General features: G+C 44.1%; 1 protein-coding gene across 5 annotated transcripts in view; it reads right to left on the reverse strand.

Annotated features, from left to right (window-relative positions):
- Positions 1 to 27,512, reverse strand: part of FYCO1 (FYVE and coiled-coil domain autophagy adaptor 1) — a 49,036-nt gene that overhangs the window by 17,447 nt on the left and 4,077 nt on the right. Inside the window, exons 2-16 of one of the 5 annotated variants that reach the window (XM_061996709.1) lie at positions 23,093 to 23,265; positions 20,066 to 20,172; positions 18,851 to 18,976; positions 14,952 to 15,058; positions 13,941 to 14,084; positions 13,069 to 13,162; positions 10,030 to 12,660; positions 8,914 to 9,006; positions 7,787 to 7,905; positions 6,796 to 6,963; positions 6,222 to 6,371; positions 4,627 to 4,832; positions 4,151 to 4,295; positions 2,412 to 2,461; positions 1,429 to 2,185 (exon numbers count right to left, since the gene is read on the reverse strand). In XM_061996709.1, coding sequence (XP_061852693.1) covers positions 2,013 to 2,185; positions 2,412 to 2,461; positions 4,151 to 4,295; positions 4,627 to 4,832; positions 6,222 to 6,371; positions 6,796 to 6,963; positions 7,787 to 7,905; positions 8,914 to 9,006; positions 10,030 to 12,660; positions 13,069 to 13,162; positions 13,941 to 14,084; positions 14,952 to 15,058; positions 18,851 to 18,976; positions 20,066 to 20,172; positions 23,093 to 23,147 — 4,368 coding nt within the window. In that variant the 5' untranslated portion in view covers positions 23,148 to 23,265 and the 3' untranslated portion in view covers positions 1,429 to 2,012. Of the gene's footprint in view, positions 1 to 1,428; positions 2,186 to 2,411; positions 2,462 to 4,150; positions 4,296 to 4,626; positions 4,833 to 6,221; positions 6,372 to 6,795; positions 6,964 to 7,786; positions 7,906 to 8,913; positions 9,007 to 10,029; positions 12,661 to 13,068; positions 13,163 to 13,940; positions 14,085 to 14,951; positions 15,059 to 18,850; positions 18,977 to 20,065; positions 20,173 to 23,092; positions 23,266 to 27,512 lie in introns of those variants that run through there. The other 4 variants (XM_061996711.1, XM_061996710.1, XM_061996707.1 and 1 more) reach the window with 4 other exon arrangements.

Here is a 27,512-nt window from a genome sequence, read left to right on the forward strand (position 1 = left end):
AGGTTTATGATCTGAATCTCCCATATGAATCTTTGTATCTTACTTCTGATAACAGCTCACGTTGCCAGAGGACTAGACTAGAATACAAGGGATATCAGACAGCACGTGGGCTCTAACACTGGGCAGTGTTTCCTTGAATGCAAGTTCTCACCCCCTAACTGACACACATTCTTTGCATCATGACATCTTTCCAGTCTGTTTTTCCCAGCACCCTCTTTGCAGCCTGCTTCCCTTGCCATGAAACTATGGATTCCTTAGTTGTGCTCCTTCTTTGTTCCTGCTGTCCCTTCTTTCCACCTCTGTTCTTTCCCTTCCCAGTTGAAGGTAAAAAGGTATGCAGGGGGCAATGCCAATTCAGACAGAAAGTATGCAAAAGCTCTTGCAGAGAGCAGCAGAAGAGGGGTGGAGACTGCAACAGGGAAAAGAAAGAAGGGATGCTGAAGAGCAGCAGAAAAAGAGCTTTATGCAGGTGTGGGCTACCTATGATGAGAGGAAGGTTGGGTCTGGCCAAAAGGCTGAAAATCTTTTGCCTTACAGCTTTGAAATACTAGTTTCAACCTGTTTCAAATCATTTATACAATAACCACACTCACTCTGGATGTTCCTTTTCTGCCCCTTAACACCCAGCCCTTCCTACCAGAACACTGCAGCTCAGCGGTACCTGACCCTTATCAGCACTATTGTGTCCATGTCACCTTTTCCCCCCCAAAAAAACAGCTGCTTAGGCAATCCTTTCCTTACTACACAATCTCTCTTGTTTCTCCCACTCTGAAATGGTGCAATAGTCTTAAAAACTATCAACCTGCTGTGCTTTCTGTGTGGCAAGCAAAGCTGCTATCCCCACACAGGGCTGCAAGACAGGCTTTGCCAGCAGAGGGGGGCAAGAGGCGCTCCTGTCCCCACTCCTCTCCCGGCTGGCTGTGCACAGGGCAGGGAATGCTGCAGACCACCTGCAGTTCCCCTTGGCTAAGCTGGCACTCTGCCTGGCCCCCCAGCAGCAATTAGGTCAGGAAAGAGTGTTATGAGTCATTACGAGCTGGAACGAAAAACAGAATCCAAACCAAAGCAACCACAGTGCAGACAGAAATGTCTTGCCTACCAAAAGCAATACCAAGGTGTGAATAGAATCTTTGTTTGTTTGGCTTCCCCCCCTCCACGCTCTTCTGCTGTCTGTGATCTTGATTCTGCTGCTGCAATGTTTCTTGCAGGTCTATCATTTCTACTACTTGTGAAAATGGAAACACAGTGCACTGGTTTACCCTGGGGGCTTTGACCCAGTGCTATCCTGACCTTTGCTTTAAGACTCAGGTTGTAAGTGTGAATGCTTTAGGAAGAAAAGTTTAAAAATATACTTCAAAAGAGAACCCACAAGCCTTGAAGTAACAGGATGTGCTGCAATTACACCATTTATTTCAGGTTCTTCCATTAACATTTCAATCAGGTTGCTCCAAACCTCTAAACAGACCTGAAAGCATGAAGTGAGTGCTGCTCAATGTTACCCTTTGGGGAAAAGCTGCTTGAAGGTCAGCCAGTTATGCTGGTACAGCATATATCTTACCTTACCACACACCTATGCATCTCATGATCAAGATGAGTTTTATTTGGTTCTCAGCTGACCTGTACCAATAAAGGCAGTCTCTCAAAGCTTGCAGTTCTGAAGTCATGTCATTGTAACCATTTCAGGTCACTTCATGAAAAGGACTACAGAGGCAGGGTTAAGTGAACAGAACAAGTGAAAAAACAGAATAACAGTACAGTTGACTCCAGAATGGGGACAAATAGATAAAACTCAAAAAGTCCCTTAAGGTAAATCATTGCTCAGACATGCATCTAGGAAGCACAATCTTGGATCCTTTGTGTCTTCCCCAGGCATGACATCAAAGTAAATTCTACCCCATCTATTCAATTTCATGCAAAGAGAACATTATTGGGATGCCAGTGCATTATTATTTGTACCTCAAGACTACCTGAATTCTCCACATAGAAATCAGGCCACTTTAAGCTGGATGCTTTCAAAAAGACCCAAACACCAACAGTCTATAGAAGTCAAAGTGATCCACGCGTGCAGTATGGGCAAGGAGTCTACAGCAGTGAAACCAGTGGCTCAGAAAGCCCCTGAACTGCAGATCCTTGGAAAGCAGGAGAAAACACACCAAGAAATGAGCAGTACATCTGCTATGGACTGCTGTCAAAGAGACAACAAAGGGTTAGTGGAACCTTTGCTCATGTTCAGTATAGTGGTATGTTTACCCTCAAGTGCCTGTTGTGACAAAATGCTGCATTATCTGCTTGTGTGCTAAGCTACCCTCATGCTTTGGGTACAAATCTAGTCCTCACCGCAGCAACAAGTGAGAAAACTTCTGTGCTATCATAACCAACACCATCCTCTGCTTTTTTTCCTCAACACATACCACAGGTGCCACACCACCATCTGATTCTTGTATCAGTTTCTGCATCTCTCCTGTAACACAAAACCACACAGTCAACATGAGATGCTCAAGTCACCCTCAGTGTGAGAAGCCATTCTCCTGCATTCTCCTCCAGTGTCCAGGCTAGGGAGACCCTTCAAACATTTTAAGTGTCACAGGAAAGGGCAGGTGGGGGGTCTATGTTCTCTGCAAAGTATGTCTCAGATTCCAAATATGACCAGAGCAGGTCTCTCCCCCTGCCTTGTAACACTAACGAATCAAGAGCAACGAAGGATAAGACGCTATTTCCTGGCTTTCCTGCCTATGACATGTGAACACAAGGAGATGGACAGCCTCTAAAAGTTTATATGGTGCAAGCAGGATGCTGCATGGGCACCCTTCAAGAATTGAGTTCCAGCATTAGTGTCAATCCTTCCTTAAATACTTTGTGGGACATGAGTAATTCAGCTTAACCCCAAACTGAGAAAAAATGGTGACGCAAATGTCGTTTTTACTCCTGGTTGTGCTCTCCAGAGCTAATTCACTGCTGATATCCCCTCTGTAGATAGCACAGTAGAATTCATAGTAGTAGCAGAAACCTTTTTTCTCCCCCATTGCAAATTGTCCCTTTGCAAAACAAAGGCAACAGTAACTTCACAAGAGCTCACCCATGTCTGCACAACACCAGACAAACAAGAACACACGGTCAGTGTCAACAGTCCACAGAACAGGCAGAATACACAGACTTAGTTAACACAAAAGTACAAGTCTGAAAAGTTTGCTTTACAAACAAACAAGTCTCTACAGTCTGCCTTCTAGCCAAACTGCAAGTCACTGAGGTTTATGCAGGAAACGGGTCTGCTGAGGGCAAAAAAGTCTAGGTCTGCTTTCTTAGCAGCAGACTAGTTACTGGGTGGCTATTGTCAGTTTAACATTTAGATTTCTTATGCTTATTTTTCTGCTCAACAGCAAAACAAGTACAGAGTTTAGGTGAAATTGCTCTTTGTTCTCCCCCTTTCTCAAAAGTATACAAGTTTTTGAAAGAGAATACCTTGTACAGAACAGAACATTTGGAAAATATATCAAAACACATGAATCAAAGCAATATTTTGGTATGAACATGGACATACATTAAGCTGTAATACTACAACACAGCTTGCAAACCAAGTGCTCAGATATTCACATGGTCTTAGATACTCTGCACTGTTAATTTATGTAGAAACAGAACTAAAAGAGATGACTGCAACCTGCATTCACTCTTCATTTTCTTATGAAAAGAGATCAAACTTGTGCCAGATTTAGCTGCACAATTCCTGTTCTTTTTTCTTCTGCAAGCTGCTGTCTTTAAAGTATTAAGGAGCCCTACAGACATGGGCTACTTATTTCACATTCAGTTCAATGAAGCCAGTCATAAAAAGAACAAACCACAAAACAAACCACATCTTTCCTCATCTTTTCCCCAACCCAATGGTGACAGCTGGCCTGGTGACAGCACAGGACTGGGACTACTTCTCTGTGCTGTGGTGCAGCAGGTAGAGGATGGAGTTGTTTGGATTTACTAGATTTGATGCTGACTGTGCAGACAGGCCAAAATTATTTTGTGTTGGTCTACTGAAGATGTGGCTGGGAACAGGAGTGTCTTCTCTTTGTGCAGAGGTTGGCTATCATTGAATGGAAAACAACCCAAATGCTCCAGACAAAACCCAAGTGAATCCCCGCTCCATGAAGCTGTGTTTACTCACAGATCTGTCACACTTTGATCCAGAGAATCTGCCTCCATCTGACTGTCACTGTGGAGAGAGTCTGACTCTTGTACTTGACATAGCTCCTCATCAGTGATTATATCAAACGCTGCATCATCCAGTGGTTTAGAGGCTTCACTTGCAACTGTGACATAAAAGGACATGAAAAGAAACATTAACAATATTAGCTGGCTGTTTGAGAAACAAACAGTCAAAATGCTTAAGGTGGAAGACTGCCTGGGCCATTCCTCTGCCTTTACAGAAGCATTAGGTAACTACCAGAACTAATTTAAAATCACAGGCTGGCTGAAAACTTCTGTCAATACCAATCAAATTCAAAATGAGAACAATCCCATCCCATCCCAAAAACACTCCAGGATGATGCAGGTCCTTAGAGCAGGGGGTGACCATGTGGTTTCTAGGAGAGTGTCCAAGAACCTCACTTATTTCTCCACAGTGTGCAAACAATCACTAACCAAAAGCCCTCTCAGATGGTGACACGGGGGATTCCAATGATGCTGGAGATCCTTCCTGGTTGGCACTGGATCCAGAGTCATCTGGACTGTCCACAATGACTCTAGGCCTACTGAAGCAAGCTCTGCAGCAACGCTCCTTCTTCCCACCAGGCTTTGTCACCATGTAGTTGTTGCAGCAGTAGTAGCAGAAAATGCGACCACACATTCTAGAAATGATTTGAAACAGGAGGTGTTAGAATAGTATCACCTACAGGTGGAACATTTCTGTGGGGCTTTCTCATAATGGTCCTGTTCTCTGCAAAAGCCTGAATGTCACACTGGTGGCAGACTGCACTGCTTCCTGAGGTGAAGCGAGTTCTCCTGACAAACAGGATGTAGAAATGCAAATTCATACTTTGCTGCCTTAATAAACAGTGAAAATGCAAAAAAACCCCACTAAAATAGACTTCAATTTGTGTTTAAATATAAATACATGAAACAAATATGCAATACAAATAGTGCACACAAAGCAAATGGGCTTAATATCACACAGGCCAAATCACACAGAGCAACACTCTGTGTGATTGTAAGGACTGTAAGAGCACATCTGTATGACTCTACTTGGTAATTTCCCCTCTCCTGCTCAGGCAGGGAAGAAAAAACATTGTTGGGCACACACATACACACAACACCCATCCCTCCTGCCCTGTCTGCTCTGCAGTCTCTCAATATTAAACCTGTTAACTACTTTTTAATGACCATGTTTAGATTTTCATGGAGCAAAGGACCCAGCAGGGGTGACTGTTATTCCATGAAGTGGTTTTGTTTCTCATAGTCACTTAAATCATTGGTAGGTACTGGTGAAACACAAGCAGGTTTCACAGATTTTAGTAGAAATGAGTAATTTGGATGTCGTTACCAGAAATGACTTCACTATTCATTAATCCCCATCAAATGCTCCCTATATTCAATTGAAACAGTCCCAGTACTACATTACATGATGAATCAGGTCACTGGGATAAAGAACAGTAAAGAGTCGAAAGAGACATATCACTAAGATCCTGAAATGCATCCACTTAAATGCATCTGCATAAATCTAAATGGGCTATCTGATAACTCCAAGCAGGCTAACATAGGAAATAATTTAATATCAACTTTTGAGAAGATTACTCTGCAGTCTGTAATTATCTCTGACCACACCTGGTCTTAGTAACCAATTTTGTAATTGCACAGCATGTTAGGATTTGTTCTGGAATACTTCAATCACAACAGCGAAAACATCTTAGTGAATACTGTCTACTGCATGCACAGAGCAGTGCATAATAAATATATTAAAAACACAGTCCTTCAAAGATCTTTGCCTCAAGAAATGAGAAACTGGTAAGACTCCCCAAGCCAGAGTTGCATCCAGATCTTTGCCTTAATACACGTCAAGGGACCTTTCCATCGATGCGTCTCTTATCCCCTTGTGAGCTCATGTGTTCTTGCAGCCTCTACAATGTCCTGTCACAATGACTTTGATGGATGAACTGTGAACACTAAGGAGTGTTTAATCCATCTACACAGCCAGCTGAATTTTGCTTTTGAACAGAGTTAAGAGAGCCCACCCAACTGACCTGCAGTGGTGTCGGCGCACCATCCATGAGAACTCTCTCTGGCAGTCCAGACAATGATTAACCTCTGTGTCTCCCTGCCACCTTTGCTCTGCACTAAGCTTCTGCTGGAACTCCAGAGCATCTGATTTTTGCCACAAAGCATCCTTATCTCTGCAGAGAAAGTTAAGAGAAAGAAAAACACATAGGAATTATCAATGTTGGTTTAATGCTCACCAACCTCAATTTGAGTGACGGTAAAAGTTTCGCAGTAGAAAGTTGCCCTGCTGTAACTCCTGAGAAGCTCTCAGGAATCCAGACAGAACAAGAAACTTACCAAAATCCTTGGGAAGAAGGGAAGAAAAATATATGGCATGCAGAGAACTACATACAAAAGAGACAGCAAATTAAGGAGGAGATAATATGGGGTGTTGTATTCTTGACTGCACTATGGAAATGCAGAATTTCAACCGGTCCTGAACTTGGTCGTTACCTCTACCTTCAATTCAGGAATACAAGACTGAACCACCTAGGCAGTATTCCTTAACATCCTAAGCTAGGATTTTAACTTCTGCTTGCTGTTTATTTTGATGCCAACCTGATAAGTTCTATCAAACGTTCTTCAAGGAACTGTTTTGTTCTTGTCAGGTCATCCAGTTCAGCAATTAACTTCTGGTCGCTGCTGTCTTTGTCTGCTGCCACCTTGCTGAGCTTCTCACTGTAATCCAGGACCTTCTCTTTTGCTTCATCGGCCTCTTTTTGGATCCTGATCAAATACAAAGGCAATTAAGAACTGGTTTTAGCTCATAGGCATTCAAGTCTTCTCCACAGAAGAAAGGGATCCTCCACTCTAATAAACAGGTAGTGCAAGTGACCTCAAAGATCCCCTAGTTCCAAACCCCCTGCCACAGGCAGGGACACCTTCCACTACACCAGGTTGCTCACAGCTTTGTCTACACTGGCTTAACCACTTTCAAGGGAGAGACACCAGGGAGAGCAGTATTAAGACACTTTCAGGTTAAGAAACCTGAGTTTATTTCACAGTCAGTAGAAAGAAGTGTCCCTAGAAGCTTCCAAGACTATAAGCCTTGGCTTGATGATACGGTCATTTCAGCACTTGTGAGTCCTAACAACAGATCAAAAATGCTACAGCAACACAACACAAAGGGCTGAGCTGGGCTGAACTCACCCAGCCAATTTATCTGAATTCAGTGGGTTAGACTGTGCAAATTTTCCATTCCTTATCAAAGAACAAAAGCACCAATATAGGTGGTTTAACTGTGTGACTAACCTAGAAGGTAAAAGAGGGTTACGAAACGCCTTGCAGTTTCATACAGGAAGACATTCAGAAGAGTTTACGTCATCAGCTAAATTAACAGCACAACCAACCTAAACCCTGCGCTCGTGTGTGCTGTGCAATTTACATGTTTCTCATCTGAAGTGTCTCATCTGACACTCCCCACCAGTGCCCATGCACTATTTGCCCTACAAAACCCCCATGGCATATGCCACCTCACAAACCACGGGCATTTTCAATGCGCTTTGGCTATTGGCCCGTTGTTTGACTAACCAAAACCCCACGCTCTCACCTTTCCAAGTGCTCTCTCAGAGATGCCACCTCCTCTTCCTTCTGCAGCCGAGCAGATTCTGATTCAGACAGCTGCTCTCTTGCTTCATCCAGCTTTCTAGTCAACCTCGTGTTTGCAGCCTAGTGAAATAAATAATTCCCATTTCCTTACACATAAAACCAACACGTTACCATGCATTGGACAATTACCAAGGCACCTAAACAATGCTTTAAAAGAATTAGTTCAAGCTGAACCACCAATTAAGATATTATTGTATAAGCAGACACTAATTAGTTGTGTACTAGTGATTGATTACTTCTGTCACACTGAATAAGGGATAGACTCTAAAGCAAGACAGGATTAAGCCTATAATTCTTATTAGTCTACGTCAGTTGAGCTTTTGCCTCCTTATCAAGGAAAATCTCTCAAAAGATGGTGCCTTAAAAGCTTTTGCACTATCTAAACGTTTCAAAAGGAAAAAAATAATCTTAAGATGAGGAAAATGTTGTTTATGGAACACCAAGGGCAATGGAAACAAAACCCTCCTTCACAGCTAGCCTCTCCAGAGAAGTCTGCCAGTCCTCAGGGAACATACCTGATGGTATCTCAAGGTGTCTGTATTTCTGCTGGCAGGCAGGGCCAGGTTCAATAACTTCAATTTTCTTCTTTCTGGATTGCTTGCACCTCAGTACAACCCTCCCAATACAATTATTTCATAAGTGCATCGCAAAAATCCTACTTTTTTCCACCTGGGTTACTTCTCAGCGAGATTAATTCTCTGATTCAGTGTTCCTTGCAGCCTGTAAACAGTTGGATCCACAAACGTGGCTATGTCCTGTGGGCATGCAGGGCCTCCCACAGACACCTTTTAACCCTGCATCCTCATTTAAGATGTGTAGACATAGTCAGGTCTTATATAAAACCTGAGTAGCTTTCAAAGCAGGAAAAATCCAAAATGCTGCTGTTCTTTTCATACTCCCTGTTTCCATGGCTAACCTTCAGCTGCTGAGTATTTTGTCTGCAGCAGCTGTATTTGAAGGCATTCTCAGACTTGTAGCAAGTCAACAGAAAAGCTGCCTACCTTCTCAGTTTTAACACTAATGCTTGCTGACACACACCTCCATCTTTTAATTAGATCAAGCACCTACTTGTAACTCTGCAATCTCCTCCTCTGCAGCACGCTGTTGTCGCTTCTGCTCCTCAAGTTGCTCTCTTACTTTCCCACACTCTTCACTGACAGCCTAGCAGAGAGATTGAGTCAGGAGTTAGCATTCCTCTAGTGACCACCTCTTCATCTATGAAAGTCCCAGCTGGGAATCTCGAGTGTTCTTATTGCCATGTCCATGATAAATGCAGCACCACTGCCAGGCTCACAAAGACAGCTAGAGAGAGGCCCAATGCATAGGTACAAGGAAACACCCCTCTGCAGTGGCAGAACAGCTGCCTTTGATACTGGCTGTGGGCTAGTACAGTTCTCAACAAAGGTGCAAATAGCTTTGGCTCAAAAGAGTGAGACAGCCCAGATCACACTGAGGTTTAGGAAGCCTTTGTGAAAACAAGACATAAATGATCTTACGTTCAAACCCATGGGGTTTCTGGATCAGCAGCAGTGTAAGCTTCTGCTCATCTGCCAGCCTTAGACGTTATCAGAGACTGGCAGAGCAAAGACAATAAAACCTTCAGCCTTAAGGTGTTCTGGTTCACATACACAGTGCTGACTCATGCCTTTCTGGAAGCAAAACTTTGATCTCAGCTGCTGCCTTGGGCAGTTGAAAGTACAGGAGGGAATCAGCTGCAAAAACATATGGTCTCAGTCTAAGTTTGCTCCCATCAAAATCAGTGTTACAAGCATGGGGCACAGGCCTTGCAATGTTCTGACCAAAAAGGAAAAAAAAATCAGAGCTGTGACCAGAGGGAATAGTTACACAAGAGGCCACCTTTGGTGTCAAGGTAAGAAATCATCACTTTCTCCATTACTGACTGACTTTTCCATGTCATGTGGCCTTTACACTGTGCTTGGATGGCCACACAATACAGCTCTCAAACACTCTGAAGAGTTATTATACCTCAAAGAGGTGTAGCTCATGAGTGTAGAGACATTTTCAGATGCCCAGGCTCAGGCTAGTTGCTTGGCTAGTTGCTTGCTAGTCTCAGAGCCTGACCAACACAAACCTGAGGACTTCACCCAGGAATTGCTGCAGCAGATGGTAAAGCAGGGGAAATTCTGCACAGCTCCCTCAGCTATAACAATCACAGTAATTTACCTTGAATTTTGTCTGATAATTTAGAATCTCTGTGCTCATTTGAAATTTTATTGCAGACAGCTCTTCTTGGCTGGTCTCTTGGAAGCTCTGTGCCTGCTTCCTTACTGTCTCCAGCTGCAAATGCAGACCTGGGACAGCCGCGGCACACGTTTGAGCCTCCTCTAATTTCTCTTGCAGGCTTTTGTTCTCCTGTCTGAGATTAGAGATTTCAAGCTGTAGCTTCTCCTCTTGCTCTGCTGTCTGTTCTTCCAGTTCTTTCAGCATTTCTACAGCCTGGGCTAACTGCTCTTCTGCTTCCACCTTCTCAGAGGTCAAGGTACAAATCTGAATACCAAGCTCAGCCATATCCGTGTTGGTCCTGTGGAGGAGATCTTTGTTTTCATCATTTTCCATTTTAGCAACTTCCAAGTACTGCTTAACTTTGCACAGCTCTTCCTTCAGGTTCAGCAAATTGTTTTCTAGCTCAGCTTTTTGATGGGCTGCTGTCTCCTGCTCCTTTTTCAACACTTCTTCTCTTTCTTTGCATTGCACCAGTTCTTGCACGTGGTTTCTGTTGAGTGATTCACTTTGCTCTTTCAGCTGCTGGACAAGTGCCTTCTGCTCACTCAAGGCAGTCTCTGTGATTGCCAGCTCACCTCTCATCTGCTCTCTCTCATCAGTGGCCTGCTGAAGCTTGACTCGCAGATCCAGGACTTCTGCCTGCAGCCTGGACCCTTCACCTCGGCTGATCTCCAACTGCTCTTCACTCATAGTGAGCCTGGAGGCCAACTCTTTTGCCTCCTGCTCCACAGAAGTTGCCTTCTGTAGTTGCTGTTTTTCCAGCGATTCCTTTTCTGATGTGAGGGATTCAATGGGTGTTGTCTGATGAAGGCATGTCTTTTCAACACTGAGCTTTTCTACCTCAAGAGTCTCTGCTCTCTTTCTATGTCCTTCAGCTTCTGCTCTTAGCTGCTCACATTGACTCTCCTTGCCTTGCAGTTCTACTTCCTTTTCCGTGAGCTGTGACTGGAGACAGTCTTTGCTTTCCTTCAAGGTGCCCAAGCTTTTTTCCATTTGTAAACTATGCTGTTTGGCACTCTTCAGCTGCCCTTCAAGTGAGGCATAGGACTCCATGGTGGTCTCTTCTCTTTGCTTTAGTTCTTCATAGTCTGAGTGCAGAGCCTCTAATCTCTCCTCCAGAATCTGGCTTTGCCTCCTGGCATTCTGCAAGTCTTCATCCAACTGTCTGTTCTCAGCACGAAGCTTCTTCTCTTTTTCATCAACTGACACCAGGGCATCATCTATCGCACCCTGCAGCTGTTTCTCAGAGGCTCTCAGCTTGGCCACCTCAGCTTCCAAGGAAGCTTTAGAAGCTTCCACATTTTTCAGCTTCCCTTCCATCTTCTTCTTGGACTGCTGCAAATTCGCATTCTCTGCTTTCAACTTCCTGCTTTCCTCACCCATTTCACTCACTGCAGAGTTTTGCTGCTTCATCTGCTCCTCCAGCTCCTTGACCTTCTGGCTGAGATGTTCCTTCTCAGACAAGAGTTTCTGGTTTTGCTCCTCAAGGCTACGCACAGTCTGACTCACCTTTGTTAAGCGACCCTCCTGTAGTTCAAGTCGTTCTGCTTGTAACTGAGTGTCCTGCTTCAGTGCTCCTTCCCTGCTACTATACTCCTCCTCAAGTTTCTCTTTTTCTTTCCTTGTTTCCTCAAGATTTTTTTCCAGTGACCCCACCTGAGCCAGCGACTCCATTACCTGGGTCTGGAGCTCAGCCATCTCCTTCTCTTTCAGAGTCAGGGCTTTCTGAAGTGCATCCATTTCCTTTGCCATGGTTTCCAGGCTCCCAAGCAGCTTTTCACTCTCTTCTTTTGAGTCAGCAGTGAGGCGATTGTATCTGGATTCCAGTTCCTTCTGTGCCTCTTCCTTCAGCTGCAGCTCCTCCCTTGCTGCTTTCAGCTGAGATGCACGTTCATCACTGAGTCTTTGCATATCTGTCTTTTCCTTTTCCACCTCCTGAAGCTTCTCTAACAGTGCCTGTATCTGTAGGGCAGAGTCACAGTGGGCTGTGGCTTGCTGTCCCTTTTCCTCCAAGGCAGCATCAAACTTTGCAAGGAGGTTAAGGTTCTTTTGTTCGGTGGAACTCAGTTTGGCTTTGAGCTCATCGATGCAAAGATCTTTCATAGCAACCAAAGCTCTGGATGCCGCCAGCTCCTGATTTAACACCTGCAGTTTTGAGGCCCAGTCTTCCTTGCTGGCCACCAGCTGCTCCAGCTTTGTTGAGTATTCCTTCTGCTGCTCCACTGCATTCAGTTCCAGTGACTGGAGGCACTTCTGCAGGTCATGAACAGTGCTTTGAGTGGAGTGCGAGACCTCACACTGCTTCTGTAACTCTGTGATCATCTTTGTCAGCCGGGAGTTCTCCTCACTGCAGTTATTGCTCTTCTCCTTTTCTACCTGTACTTGTTCTTTCTGAAGGCTCACAGCTGCCTGGAGCTCCTGGTTTTCCACTTCCAGCTGGTGAATACGATGTTGAAGCTCCCTCTGCCTCAGCTCAGCCTGGTCAAGTTCTACACGCATCTCTTCAAAGCCCTCAAGGTGTTCAACATGTAGTGAGTTATTTGCATCAGGGCTGGAGGGAAATTCTTGGGCCTAAGTGAACAGAAGGGAAAACCAGAACATTTAGGATAAATTCAATATGCATTTCAATGCTGTGCTCAAATGAGAGCAAGCTCATGTTTTTAAACACACAGTGGCATTGTATATTGGGTTTGTAGGACTACATGATATCAACTTACAGGAAGAGAGGCTTGTTCTCACAAAAGATCCATGAAAACACCTATCTGTAGGCAGTCTACTGTATATATATCTTCTCTTTTCCTCTACAAGATTTGTATGTTCAGTTGAGCCAACTACTGGACAATTCTCTTTACTTCTAACAAAGAACTCTTTTTATAGTGTACCGTGATATTGTGGTCACTGTAAAACTACCCAGCTCTCTGGAACTGTGCCACTAAAGATCTGCTATGCCACACAAACATTGCTTTGTAATTTGCTTACCTGCAAATAATTGCTCACTAAGCTGCTCATGCTGGAACTGCGACTTGGAGGCTTCCATAAGTATGCTGAAGATCCAAGTGAGGACAGCGTCCTCCTGTTGGTCACAGGGAGAAACAAGATATAACACAAGTCTCATCACATACATACACGTCTTTCTACTCTTAGGTGTAAGATTTATCTAGTTAAAACTACCACATATGGAAGGATATAACTGCCTGGTGTCTGGGCCAACAACCACTGGAGGTGATGGAAGACAAAACAGGGATACCAAAGGCATTTAGAAAAGGTTAGAAGCTTGGTAGCTGTGACTTCCCAGATCCACATGAACCACTGCAGCTCTGCTGTAAGAAATTGTACTGCTGTGTGGTGGCAGCTCAACAAGCTGGTGGCAGTCTGCAGCACTGGGAAACTCCCACGGATAGAAATGGATCTGCATCAGACCCAGTGGGTTTTGTTACTCCCTGTTTTGAGGTGAGATCAGGCTGTGGTGACTGGGTGTTGCCAGCTCTACCATTGCTGCAAGTGAAGCAGGTTGCTAGGCTGTTCAGTCACTGGGTAGCTCAGCTATCAAAACAGAGGGAGCTAAGGATGTTTCTTCTTGTGCATGTGAAGATGAAAATAGCTTGGGATTTGGGCCTCAACTGCAGTTACTCGAAATACTTCATTACAAGGCATCAACTCTGATCTCTGGTATAGAGTTTATTGAAGGAAAAAATGGGCAGTTGGGTCACAGACTAATTACATGGAAAAAGTATAGGCCCACTCTGACACAAGTATTCCTACACTCAAAAGCAGAAGCTTTTACAGATGCTGTAGCAGTTAGGTATTTCATAGCCCTGTTAATACAAAATGACAAAGTGCTTCCATCTTACCTGGCAAATGCTGGCCAAGCAGCATCTAAATCATAGCCTCTTGATGCCAAGTCAAACTGGATGTCAGTGAGCTCATAGAGTTGACCCACAATGTCAGAACTCATTTTGGAATTCAGAAATGGGCTTCTTGCATAGTACCAGTCACTTGAAAACAAACAAAAAACCCCTATAATACTCCTTCACAAGTAAAAAAGAAGATGTAGTTTCACTTGCCCTCCCCCTCATCACTATTCACCCCAGAAAAATTAAGACTACTCTAAATACAAGCTGAAAACAACCAGACCCACCAAACAACATCCCACCCCTCGGAAATCAAACAGCTTCAATGAATTGCACAGAAATATTCTTCAAGGAGCTCCTTCACAAAGTATTTTTTGCTCTAGTGTGTGGGCAAAACACTGGCAAGATACCACATTTTCTATATCCTGGATAATCACACAGGAAATACCTAAAGTGCACATTTAATACATCAAAAAAGAGGGACAGAAAGCAGTAACTAGAGTTAAACAGACTGTGCAAACAGTTAGCTTTTTCTAAAAGCCCTATCACTGCCCATCCAACCAACTACAAGGAAGAAAACCAAGATCTTTGGTGTTCCTTGGCCAGAGGCAAGCTGTTTCTCTGTGTGACAGTCCAGAGATACCTGACAAAGCTTTCTGGGGCTCTGTGCAACACATCCAAATTAATCCTCCTTCATGATGTACAGCAGAGAAGATCAAACCCAGCACCTTCAATGCTTATAAAAATGTCACCACTGAAACCAGCACATAGAGGCATCAGCACCACCCACTCCACACATATTTAGCTGCAATGACTTTCAACCTTTACCAGCTTAAGATAGGTATGAACCAGTGACCCAGGCCAAAAGGTCTATTATCCTTTCTATCCTATTACCAGTTCTTGGAGCCAACCATTTGGAAGGGTTTCAATTTCTTTCAATAGCTACTAGGTGATGTTGCTTGATCGCACTGAGCAGACAACCATTAGCTAACAAGGTACTTTGCAATTCACCTGGTCACCTTGGTGTTCATAAAACATTGCTGCAAGGTGTCTGCTAGCCTTTGGTGAACCAGGGAGTAACGAAGAAATGCTCTTCCTTTTCCAAGAGATGTTCGTAGCTGGAAGGGACAAATCACAAGAAAAGAGAATTCTAAACACCATCTGTAATGATGTAAACATAGAAACATAGAGCTTGGTGGGGACCTTTAGAGATCATCCAGTCCAACCCCTCAGCCAAAGCAGGTCCCACCTAGATCAGGTCACACAGGAACGTGTTCAGGCAGGTTTTGGAAACCTCCAGAGAAGCCTCCACACCCTCCCTGGGCAGCCTGTGCCAGGGCTCCCTCACCTCACAGTGAAAGAGTTTCTCCTTAAGTTTAAATGGAACTTTTTTGTTCCAACTTCTTTCCATTACCCCTTGTCCTGTCACTACAGATACAACGCAAAAAAGTGCTGCCCCAACCTCCTGACACCCACCATTGAGATATTTATAAATATGAATGAGATGCCCCCTCAGTCTCCTCTTCTCCAGACTAAACAGCCCCAGTTCCCGCAGCCTTTCCTCATGAGGAAGATGCTCCAGTCCCCTGATCATCTTGGTGGCCCTGCACTGGACTCTCTCCAGCAGTTCCCTGTCCCTCTTGAGCTGAGGAGCCCAGAACTGGACACAGGACTCCAGATGAGGCCTCACCAGGGCAGAGTAGAGGGAGAGAAGAATCTCCCTGGACCTTCTGCCCACACTCTTCCTGATGCATCCCAGGCTGCCATTGGCCTTCTTGGCCACGAGGGCACATTGCTGGCTCATGGTCAGTTTATTATCAACCAGCACCCCCAGGTCTCTCTCTGCAGAGCTGCTCTCCAGCAGTTCGACCCCCAGCCTGTACTGGTGCATGGGGTTGTTCCTTCCCAGCTGCAGGACTCTGCACTTGTCCTTGTTGAACCTCATGAGGTTCCTCTCTGCCCAACTCTCCAGCCGGTCGAGATCCCGCTGAATGGCAGCACAGCCTCTGGGGAATCAGCCAGTGCTCCCAGTTTGGTGCCATCGGGGAACTTGCTGAGGGTACACTCTGTGCCCTCATCCAGATGATTGATGTTGAACAAGACTGGCCCCAGAACCGATCCCTGTGGAACTCCACTGGCCACAGGCCTCCAACTCGACTCTGTGCCATTGATCACCACCCTCTGGGCTCTGTCATTCAGACAGGACAGAAGTCTACACACTGACATAAAAGATCAACAATAAGCCACTAGTTGTAAAGAAGTACTAAGAATTGTCACTGATAGATATCTTCACCCAACACTGTCATTGGGTGGAATCCTTTTTGAATTACTAATTTATATAGAAAACTGTTTATGCTCTACCTTACAATGATTCTATGATCACAAGACCAATGAATCATCTAAAATACTGAGTAAATGAGCACAGACTGTGCTGAGGGCAATTTCCAATAGAAGGCAAAATCTCAATGTGTCCAACAAACCCAGGAGTGATGGCTTAGGTTACTTAAGATGTGTCTGGCCACAGCTGGAAGAGGTTTAGGGCAGACTCAGTCATAGAACAAAGACGTACACATACACAAAGCATGCATCCCCATGGACACAGTAACCCCAGATGATGCAAAAAAGCCTTTCTGAACACTTAGCCACTGCATTGATAAAACTCTAATTCTTCAGAGCAAGAGCAGCTGCATGACTGAAATAATGGACCTTCTTACAGAGGCAGCTGTTAAATCAACATAAGGAGGAATCACAAAACTCAGCAATGAATTTTGTTATGGCTTCTCACTTGGGGGATTGATGTTTGCCTTTTGCATGTGAGCTGTGTGCTGTCCTGCAAAACAATGAAACCCTGATCAGTCTCCTTTCCATCAAAATCAGTAATCAGTTTAGGGATGGCAAATGAAAGCCATGAAAAGGATTTCTGGTCAGTCAGACATGCTCCTGGCTGAACTGCTCGTCCCTCTAACAAACTGATTATATTCACAACTTAAAAACAGAGGCCAAGGAAAATATTAGAGGGATTGAAGGTCAAGTCAGCAGGTTACCCTAAATCTTGCTTGAAAAGTTAGTGTTGAAAGAAGGTTCAAAGGCTACACAATCTTTCTCTCCTTTTGATCAGTATTTCACTGTGGTAAAATGAGAGCAATATCTTAACTCTCAGTTTCCATACAGTAAGACACAGGTTCCTTGTTTATCTCAGCAACCCACTACAAACTAAAATGTTCTTTATAAATAAAATGATGAAATGTGGAGCAAAGGAAGCAACATGTTTGTACTTTTTGGTTTGAATTCTATAGGACACAAGGTTTGAAATAACATGGTCCCCAAAGGCTAACCAACCCAGAAACAGCAAATTTAACCTGACAACCGGTTTTCATCCTCATTCCTCCTGTAGGTGGTCAGTAGGCTGAGACAGCTTGTCCTCCTCCACTACTCTGCCCTCATGAGACCATATCTGGGCCCCCCAGTTCAAGAAGGGACAGGGAGCTGCTGGAGAGAGTTCAGCACAGGGCCACAAAGATGACGGAGAGTGGAGCATCTGATGAAAGGCTGAGGGAGCTGGGGCTCTGCAGCTTGGAGAAGAGGAGACTGAGGGGTGACCTCATTTGTGTTTACAAATACATAAAGGGTGAGCGTCAGCAGGATGGAGTAAGGCTCTTCTCAGTGATGTCCAGTGATAGGACAAGAGGCAATGGGTATAAACTGGAGCAGAAGTGAGTGTTCAGGTGAGGGAGCACTGGAAGGGGCTGCCCAGATGGGTTGTTGAGTCTCCTACTCTGGAGTTATTCAAAACCCACCTGGATGAGTTCCTGTGTGACCTACTCTAGGAGGTCCTGCTCTGGCAGGTGAGTTGCACTGGATGAGCTTTTGAGGTCCCTTCCAGTCCTTGAGATTCTGTGTGATTCTGTGAATGTTTCTTCAGGGACATGCCATCCTTTCCCAGAAGCACAGAAGTTTACAAGTGTTATTTCTAAGTAGACATATTTAGTGAATATCTAAAGGATAGTAAAAAAACCCCACTGGAAACCAGTGAACTAATCCTATCCTTACTCCCACTGGTTTATCAATTCAAATCCCACTGCTTTTTTTAAGCATTAATATACCAGAACAAATATACATGACGAGAAACAGAGGAAAATATTTACATATACACAGCTACAAGCAGCCAAAGGCTATTTGACTATGAAGAAAAATGATTCCACCACTTGCTAGAGCCCTGCTACAATTTGAGGAGGTAGACAGTGTCTGGTATTGTCAGTGTTTCCACTCTCACTGCAAACACTGTAGCTAAGGAGCAATGTGTGGCTGTAGCAGTGTACCTGTGCAATGTATGGCTGTAAAGACATACTAGAGATGTATATCAGTGTAATCATCTTTTGAAAGAGGAAGGCCCAGAACCCCTTGCTCATCTAATGCCATCTAGGACACGGCCCTCTGTTTAATTAACAGCTGGACAATTTCCAGTGTTTTCCAACTTGCTTCCTTGTTCCACCTCTCTAGCATACCATGCACACTAATATTAGAAGCCCTGCATGCAAAGCAGACAAGGAGGCATTGTGCTCTTAAAGGTTTGACCATTCCTAAAAAACAACTGCCATTATGCTTTCCTCCTTGTCTGCTTCCACCTTGGAAAGTCAACAAGTACTGTTGAGTGAGCAAATACTTGACATTTGGAAACCTTTATGCTTTATCCAGCCAGGTCTAAAAAACTGGCTCCTGATTTCCACCTGTAATGAAGGGGAATAACCAGCTGGTTTTTCTGCCATCTGTCATCTCCTTTCTGCACCTGAGTCTGCCAGCTCAGTTATCTGAAATGGCTGACTGATTCTTTCTTTCCAGAGTTCACGTTCCCAAACATAAACATACCAAAACACAAACCACTTATCATGGTGCTTCACTGACATACTTACCTCTGTAATAGATTTGACAAAGCGGATTCCATCATTAGCTCCTTTGACTTTTGCCAGACAGTCACAGAAATAATCCCAGTAGTCTTTTCTGTTCCCCAGCAACGTGGTTTTTTCCTTCTGGTCAAACTGAAGCAAGTAAAAAAGAATCAATGAGCAAAACTTGAATATAAATATATACAGCCACTGGGAATTCTGTTCCTCTGCCAGCAACATGTGCTTTGGTGACTTCTCTCAGTTTCAGACAGTGTATTCACAAAGGAAAGAGACATTGCAATGCACTGATGCAATCCAGCAGTTAAAAAAGCCACTTTACAGACAGTAACAGATAATATTGTTCTGGGTTTAGTTTAAAATACAGACATCCATTCAACACTGCTGAAAAGAAGATTTGCAACAGATGCAGCAGCTGTTCGAGAGCAATGAACTAACAACCAGCTGCTGAGAGACCTGCAATCAAGTGTGGCAACAGCACACTGTGTACCAGAAAAACCTGCCCCATCTACATCACATTCACAGCAGCCATGAAGAGAGTATATGAACAGCAGCTTGGACCACTGGAATCCCAAAGGGCTCTTCATCTTTTGCTGAAGCCTCTGCAACCCAATTCCAACTGTCTTGCCTAGATTAAGGCTGGATTAGCATGTCTTTGTTGCAGTTAGTGACGTGATCACAGTATGTGTAGACACAAGACTGTGCAAACTGAATCTCAGTTTGGTCAGCAGTGTCCTCTTACATTTTGAGGACAAAAACCCGCATTCCAGATTAAAAATCACCCTTTTGTGTTAAGCCTGATAGATAACAAAAATGTCTTTCCTAAGTGAAATTACTCAAAATTGTGTTAATTACTCATACCTCTCTATTTGCACTGTGAGCAGCTTACTGGTATTTATTTTACATTAAAATGGGGTCAGCATCTCATTACCACAGCTTTTCCAAGATGAGTTAGCAGAATATTGCTTTAAAACCAAGCTCAAATCTTTCAGATAGATTAAAAACAGGTCTTAGAGCCTTCAATCAAACTGTCAGCACTGCCTTTTGATTACATTTATTTACTTTCACTAAGTACAATAAGCAGTACACATCTCAGTCCAATTACTGGAAAGCAAAAAGGAGAGACTCCATTGAATATTCCTCATTACTGGAGTGTAACCCCACATAAAGCAGTGAATGCCTAGCTTTGACGATGGATTATAAATGGCACACAGCACTTTTTACCTGTAGAAGGTACTCAAGCTTGTAGGAGAACTTCTGCAAGTTGACACTGTCATCTGTGATTGGTTCCCCTCCTTCTTTAAATTCTTTACTTAATTCAGTCACAGCATCTTTAAAACAAGACATCAAAATGCTTAATTAATGCAAGAGAGATATAGTGTGAATCCATAGACTACTAAATAAATGAGGTCTCTGTCTGGATGTTATGCATGTGTATTCAGCTCCTTTCAGTCAAAATGTCTTAGTGACAGTGCAATAAACTTATTGATATGCTTACAATTTACTACTTATAAAAAACCAGAATCCTAAGGGTTGGAAGGGACCTTGAAAGCTCACCCAGTGCAACCTCCCTGCCAGAGCAGGACCACCTGGAGTAGGGCACACAGGAACTTTTCCAGGTGGGTTTGAATGTCTCCAGATAAGGAGACTCCACAACCCATCTGGGCAGCCCCTGCCAGTGCTCCCTCACCTCAACAGGGAAGAAAATCTTCCTTGTGTTTCTTTGGAACCTCTCGTGTTCCAGTTTATACCCGTTGCCCCTTGGCCTATCATTGGTCATCACTGAACAGCCTGGCTCCATCCTCCTGACACCCACCCTTTACATGTTTGTAAACATTAATGAGGTGGCCCCTCAGTCTCCTCTTCTCCAAGCTGAAGAGCCCCAGCTCTCTCAGCCTTTCATCACAACGGAGATGCTCCACTCCATCATCTTTGTGGCCCTGCGCTGAACTCTCTCCAGCAGCTCCCTGTCCTTCTGGAACTGAGGGGTCCAGATGTGGTCTCACAAGGGCAGAGTAGAGGGGGGAGGAGAAGCTTCCTCGACCTACTGCCCACACCCCTGCTAATACACCCCAGGATGTCACTGGCCTTCTTGGCCATGAGGGCACATTGCTGGCTCATGCTCATCCTGCTGCCTACCAGGACCCCCAGGTTCCTTTCCCTTACACTGCTCTCTAAGAGTTCATTCCCCAACCTGTACTGGTACATGGTGTTTTTCTTTCCCAGATGCAAGACTCTACACTTGCCCTTGTTGAGCTTCATTAGATTTCTCCCTGCCCAACTCTCCAGCCTGTCCAGGTCTCACTGAATGGCAGCACAGCCTTCTGGTGTGTCAGCCATTCCCTCCAGTTTAGTATCATCAGCAAACTCACTGACAGTGCCTCTGTTCCCTCAGCAAGGTCATTAATGACTATATTGAATAGTACTGTCCCAGCACTAACCCCTGAGGGACTCTGCTAGACACAGGCCTTCAACTAGACCCTGCCCCATGGATCACCACTCTCTATCTTCTTCCCTTCAACCAGTTCACGATCCACCTCACTATCTGATCATCCAGCCCACACTTTCTCAGTTTTGCTGCCAGGATGCTGTGGGAGATTGTGTCAAATGCTTTACTGAAATCAAGATAAACCACATCCACTGCACTGCCACCATCTATCCACCTGGTTACATCTTCATAAAGGGCTCTCAGGTTGGCTTCCCTTTGGTAAAGCCATGTTGACTGCTCCCAATGACCCTCTTGTCCTTTAAATGCCTGGAGACAGCACCCAGGGTAAGTTGTTCCATCACCTTTCCAGGGATGGAGGTGAGGTCTGTAGTAACCTGGCTCCTCCTTCTTACCCTTTTTGAAGACTGGAGTGACATTTGCTCTCCTCCAGCCCTAAGGCACCTCTCCTGTTCTCCACAACTTACTGAAGATGATAGAGGGTGGTTTAGCAACGACTTAACAGAGACTTCAACAGAGCTTAAGTTATGTCAATCTGTTGTACAGGCTACTTCTTCCTTTCAACAAAAGCAAAACCTCCCTCTGCCACTTAGTAAAAACTGGAACAGACAAATGCTAACTGGTTCCTCATCAGAGGAAAGAGAAATAACTTTTTGCTGTCTCATGCATGTTAAGGTATTGCCACAGGACAAAGAGAATTCTGATTAGAAAGGACAAAAGGGATCAGTAAAACGAGAACAGTCATTCAGTGAGCACATTTATCTTCTCCATGCTTTATTCAGGAAGGTTCAGCTTGTGCTGGTTACAAACACAAACAGGAAAAACAATCTACATAAAAGTAAGCACATGCCAACCCTTCTGCCTTAAAACCCACACCCATAATGGGTGAGGAAATCTCAAGTCAAAGCAAACTCTGTTGCTTCCCAGGACATTCTGTCCCCAAAGGGACATATTCAGCATCAGAAATGACTGATTTTGAGCTTGTTTTCCACTTGATTTTGTACTTCTCTCAGGTGCCTCAGTGAGCCTTAGCTCTCAGTCCCACTTGATTCCCTTTGCAAATTAAAATCTCTTCTTGTTAACAGGCATGTAGATCTCTTTTTTTATCTTACAGGAAGATCTAGATTCCCAGCTGTAGTGTATATCATACCTTGTCTTTAATAAAAGGGAAAATATCTGTATGTTGGTGTAGGCAGCTGATTAGGACAGAGACAGAACAGGAAAACGGTTACGAATCTGCTGCCAATTTTGCCTGCAACAGGGCCGTGGAAAATGAGATGGGCTACTGCTAGCAAAGAACAAGTTAGCTGCACAGAAAGTGTGCTCCACTGCAGCAACAACAGCACACCCAGCTCTCCAGCACTCTTCATCGGGGTCTCCATCCCCAGTTTGTTTGTCTCCTGTGTTTTTTTTCCCCTTCCCACATTAGCAGCAATTCCACTCGAGCTTCCCATCAAGAGGGCCTAAGAATCAGGCTTTGTGACAACATAGCTCTATTCATTCCAACAAAGTCCTAGCTCACAAGGCACACCCTACAGACACATTTTAATTGTAAAGTGTATTTCTCATCTTGTGTTTTTAATTTTGCAGGATTTATGAACTTAGGATCCTGCAGAAGGCACAGCACATCTCTCACAAAACCCACCCGTCACGTCTCTGTTGAGCATGTCACACACCTTGAGTGATGTCACTACATTTGCTGCACAGAAGTCTTACAGAACTGAACAGAGAGTAGCTGTATTTTGTCTAAAACACAGGGGATGCAGCCCAGCCTACAGAATGAATTGGTCAGCATGGCACTGTACCTTGCAAGTCCCTGATAATCCGCTGCAGCTGGCTTTCGCCACTACTTGCTGCCATCTTGAAAACCTCTCTGGGCTGTTAACCTTTTCATCCATCTAGATAAAACCAGCAGAGTTCAGATCCTTGATGACCATCAGGCTGATGAAGATTATTCCTCTCTGTGACACCTAAAATTCTGTAAAAGCAAAAAATGGCATTAAAATCTTTATCACTGCAAATGAGCAGAAGAGAGGTGACTAACATTTTAGACCCTGTTTGCTAACAGATTTCCCTTAAGCCAATCCTTTTCCAGGAACCTCCTGTATATTTCCTTCTAGATTACACTTTCTATTTCAGTTATTTCTTCAGTTATATCTTTCAAAAATACTGAGCAAACCTCAGAGAGCAGTTTTCCCTCACTGCAGTCTCACAGTCCAGCTCAGGCTGGCATTTAGTGCAACTCATCTTGTGACCCTGAGGGAAGCTCTAATGACACGGGACTTTCCCTCCCAAACCCTTCTGCCAGATCTTCCCTGCAGGCTACAGAGTAAAAAAAGATACAATACCTTTGCAGGGAGACTTTCAAGACACAGACTAGGCCAGGGCCAAGAAGTCAAAAATGATACATGTTGATTTTCTGGCATTGGAGCATATTTTAAACTCTAAACAGCTACTAAAAGATTTAGGACTGGAGACCGGTTTCAGCATGAGAAACATCTCCCATCCTCTCCTAAGAACCCACTGTTCTCAACACATGTAATAGGACACCACTTTATATTAAGCTCTGTTACAGCCTCCCTGGCTGGATAAATATACCTTGCACCACTTCCCTTGCTAAGAACAAGGCTGACTTATACCAAGCACTTGTACAAAATCTTTTCTTAATTTAAATGAATGAAATAAAAGACATGAAAAGCCTTTAACACTTTACTAAAACAACCATGGCTGGGGACCTCAACTCCCAAACAATCATTCAAAAAAAAGCCACATAGAAAACTGCACAGAGAGCTTACCAAGCATCCTGTGCAAAGGTTATTCAGAACCCTGCCTGCAATGGTACAGCCAAATTTTCAAGCAAGTGCAACATCTGAAGTACTGAACCTTTAGCAAACTTGCCATTACACTCCTGTGCTTCTGACATCACTCAAGCTGAACTACAATGAAATTAAGTGGATATTAAAATCTTACAAATGTCTGAAACACAAATAGGTTTAGGTCAAATTATTACCTGTTCTTTCACTTTCAAAGAAACTAAACTGGCATGGCTGAAGTAGGTGTCTGAATAAATCAAATGGACCAGCCTTCTGCTCTGTGTATCAAGGTATTGTTTGGAAATGGTCCTGATGGGATCCCACATTCTTTTCTTTTTGAAACAAAGCAAATCTCAACAAAGTCAGAGAGACAGAAAGGTGGTGAGTACAAAGCAAAGGATGAAAGTAGGCTTAGTAGTGTGTTTCTCTTAATACCTGTGACACAACTGTGGCATGGATCACGTGCTGCCAGGGGAAGGGCCTTGGCCTGCAAAATCCCCTGCACAACTGTGTTGCTTCAGAGAGAGAAGCCAGCATAGCATAGACCAGCCAACCTGTTGTAGTTCCAAACATGACTTTTTACCCTAAAATCAACCTATCTTGATTCCACTGAGTGATTACACAAAGCAACACACTTCCCAGTAACTTACTGCATGTGGGCACCAAAGGAAAAAGGCAAGAATAACAACCCAGCCAGTCAATGTTTCCTTTTCTAAGCACCACAGTAGTATCAGCCATCAATCTTCAGTTTGGCAACTGTTACAGAAAGGAGCTTAAGAGTGGGCAATGTGGGTGATGGAAAGCCAAAATGTGTGGTCAAATCAAATGCTCTTCCTCACAAAAGGGGGAAAAAAGCAAAGGACCAACAACCTGATCCTGTCCATCCTTCCCAAAGGCCAGAACAAAGTTCAATTGGAGGCTCCAGGTGCACACAGACTATGCAAGAGGCATGCCAGCAAAACAGTGAAGAGACCAACTGCAGGCATGTACAGAGAGTCTGGAAGTGAAAGCAGTTGGGAGCTGAGTCCTTGTTTTGCAACAGCCATCAGGGTTGTAGCACATGGGGCACTAGCAATCTCTGGCAAACAGTGGCAGCGTGGGATCTTGTGTCAAGTGCTAATTCCTGACAGACTGCCCGAGCAGACATTTAATGGGGGAGAATTAAGGTGGTTTAGAGCTGCCCCAGCCCCATGAGCATGAACAAGTTAGTGTGCTTGCCCAGAACTCACAGATAAAGCCCTGTGTGCACACCACCACCAGCTCTCACCCAGGAGACATGCACACCTTCCAGAGGTGAAAGGGGCCCTTTTACCTGGGCTATTGCACAAGGAGAATGTGCCTTCTCCTCTGCAAGATGAGGAGAAAGGTACTTTTCTCCTCCGTGGTCCTTCCAGAGGTATTCTTACAAAACACAATCTGTCCCACAGAAAAGGTCCAGAGCTCTCCCATCCTACAACAAAGAAAGTCAACAACATACCTTAACTGGCTTCCTGAGGTTTCAAAATAGGAAGAGCTCCTGTAAAGACCTGATCTAGTCCTTCCTGATCACGGAATATTTCGCCCAGGATTGTTTAGAGCACAATTCTCTTCTCCTCCAGTATTTACTATCCTATTATGTATGTCTGTAAATGTCTGCTATGTGAGAATAGCATTATACATGTGTCAGGCACGAGTGACCTGCTTTGGGTCAAAAGCTTTTTAGATGAGGCATCGTTACCTCTTATATAAGAGCATTTGCCCTGAGGCTGACAGCATTAACTTGCAGAAAAATGCAGGGCTGTAATGACATCAGTGCAGTCACACCAAGGACCTGGCACAGAGCATGGCAGAGGAGGCAAGACAGGGCATGTCATCAGACTCCCCTCAAGCTCTGAGACTGTGCTGCTCATGTCTGAAGGTGGCTGCTCCCTCTCCTGCTGGCATAAGTAGCAGTGTGGGGGTGACAATCTTCTTTGCAGAGGAGGATATCCTGGAGATTAAAGAAAGACGCAGGAAGGAAACAGCCCACTTACAGGAGAAGAAAAGATTTACCTGAAGGGGAGTGTGACACATACAAAACACTAAATAAAACTTAACTACTGTAATTAAAGTGGTTAGTGGGGTAGCTACAATGACCTACTTTTAATCTATTTTCACAGAACTTCTCTTTGTGTAACTGAAGGCTTGTCTGCATCTCCAACAGGTTTTGTTTTAACTCATCAGTCAATTTTGGCCAATCTGACACAAATATTACACTCCTCCATGTGCAAGTCCATAGGCTGAGCTTCTCTCCATGGATATAAAGACTTGGCAATTTATACCTTGTTCTAACACTCTCTATGAAACAGGCCAGTCAGGACACTGAGCCAATCCCTGCGTTCACGAATCACAACAATTTTAACTGTGTTATTCCCTTGTGTAATGTGAACGTGATTTGTCCCATAGAAGCAGTTACTGACTGATAACTGCAAGGCACACTTTGGAAAAAATATGACCTGGTCATACAGTTGGCTACAAGACACACTGACAAAAGAACACAATGCAAATCTGAATGAAGAGCTGGGAAAAGGCAGTCTCTGCTGCTCACTGCGTTGTAACACCACTGACTGAGCTAAATAATTTCATTCCATTAACTGTGTGGGAAAAGGACTTTGTACTTTGTTGGTGCAGGAAGCAGAGCCTCAGAGGAATTTATTGCATCTGTGCTGTTAGCTTCTCTCATTTTGTACCATGCAGTTACAGAAAGCTGCACATCCCTACAGCTAAAAGCTAAGGAACTGGAAATAGCTGGAAATAAGGGTGGACCACAGAAAAAAACAGTGTGAGTCCCACACATGTGTGCACACACACATGCTTTTAGAGGGCAGCTCAACCCTTTGTGCTTTAACGCTGCATTACAAAGACTGATAAAAACACACAAAGTAGGATGACTAAAACCAAAAGGCAGGCACAGCCTGAATGTCAGCTAAGGTTTCTATTCTGAGTTTCACAGCTTGGTTCCTTCTAAGAAGTGAAATTTTCTTGCTAAATGAATCTTCCCTCTTCATTTTCTACACCAACAAACCTTTGCATTTCAATTATAAAAATACATTTAGGAAGGGATATTCTTTTCTTACTTTCAGTACTTCAAACGGGAGACCACACTGCAAACCTGTGCTGGACTTCCCACGTGCTCATACACACAAACCTTGCTTTAGAGATCAAAACGAAGCTAAAGACATGAGTATACATGATCAGAACTCCACGAGGCAGAGTTAATTTTTAACCCTGAGTGGGGAAAGCTGGCAACTCTGACAACTGTTTTTAATGATGCACCTGCCGAACCGAACCTCCTTTCTAGGACCTGACTTAAACCCCTCAAAAACAGTACACTGAACTTTGCCAAACAGGACAGATGTGTTCCACCAGGGACACAGGTTTCTGATTGGAGAAC

This window comes from Colius striatus, chromosome 5 (assembly GCF_028858725.1).
Source record: "Colius striatus isolate bColStr4 chromosome 5, bColStr4.1.hap1, whole genome shotgun sequence".
Classification (NCBI taxonomy): Eukaryota; Metazoa; Chordata; class Aves; order Coliiformes; family Coliidae; genus Colius; species Colius striatus.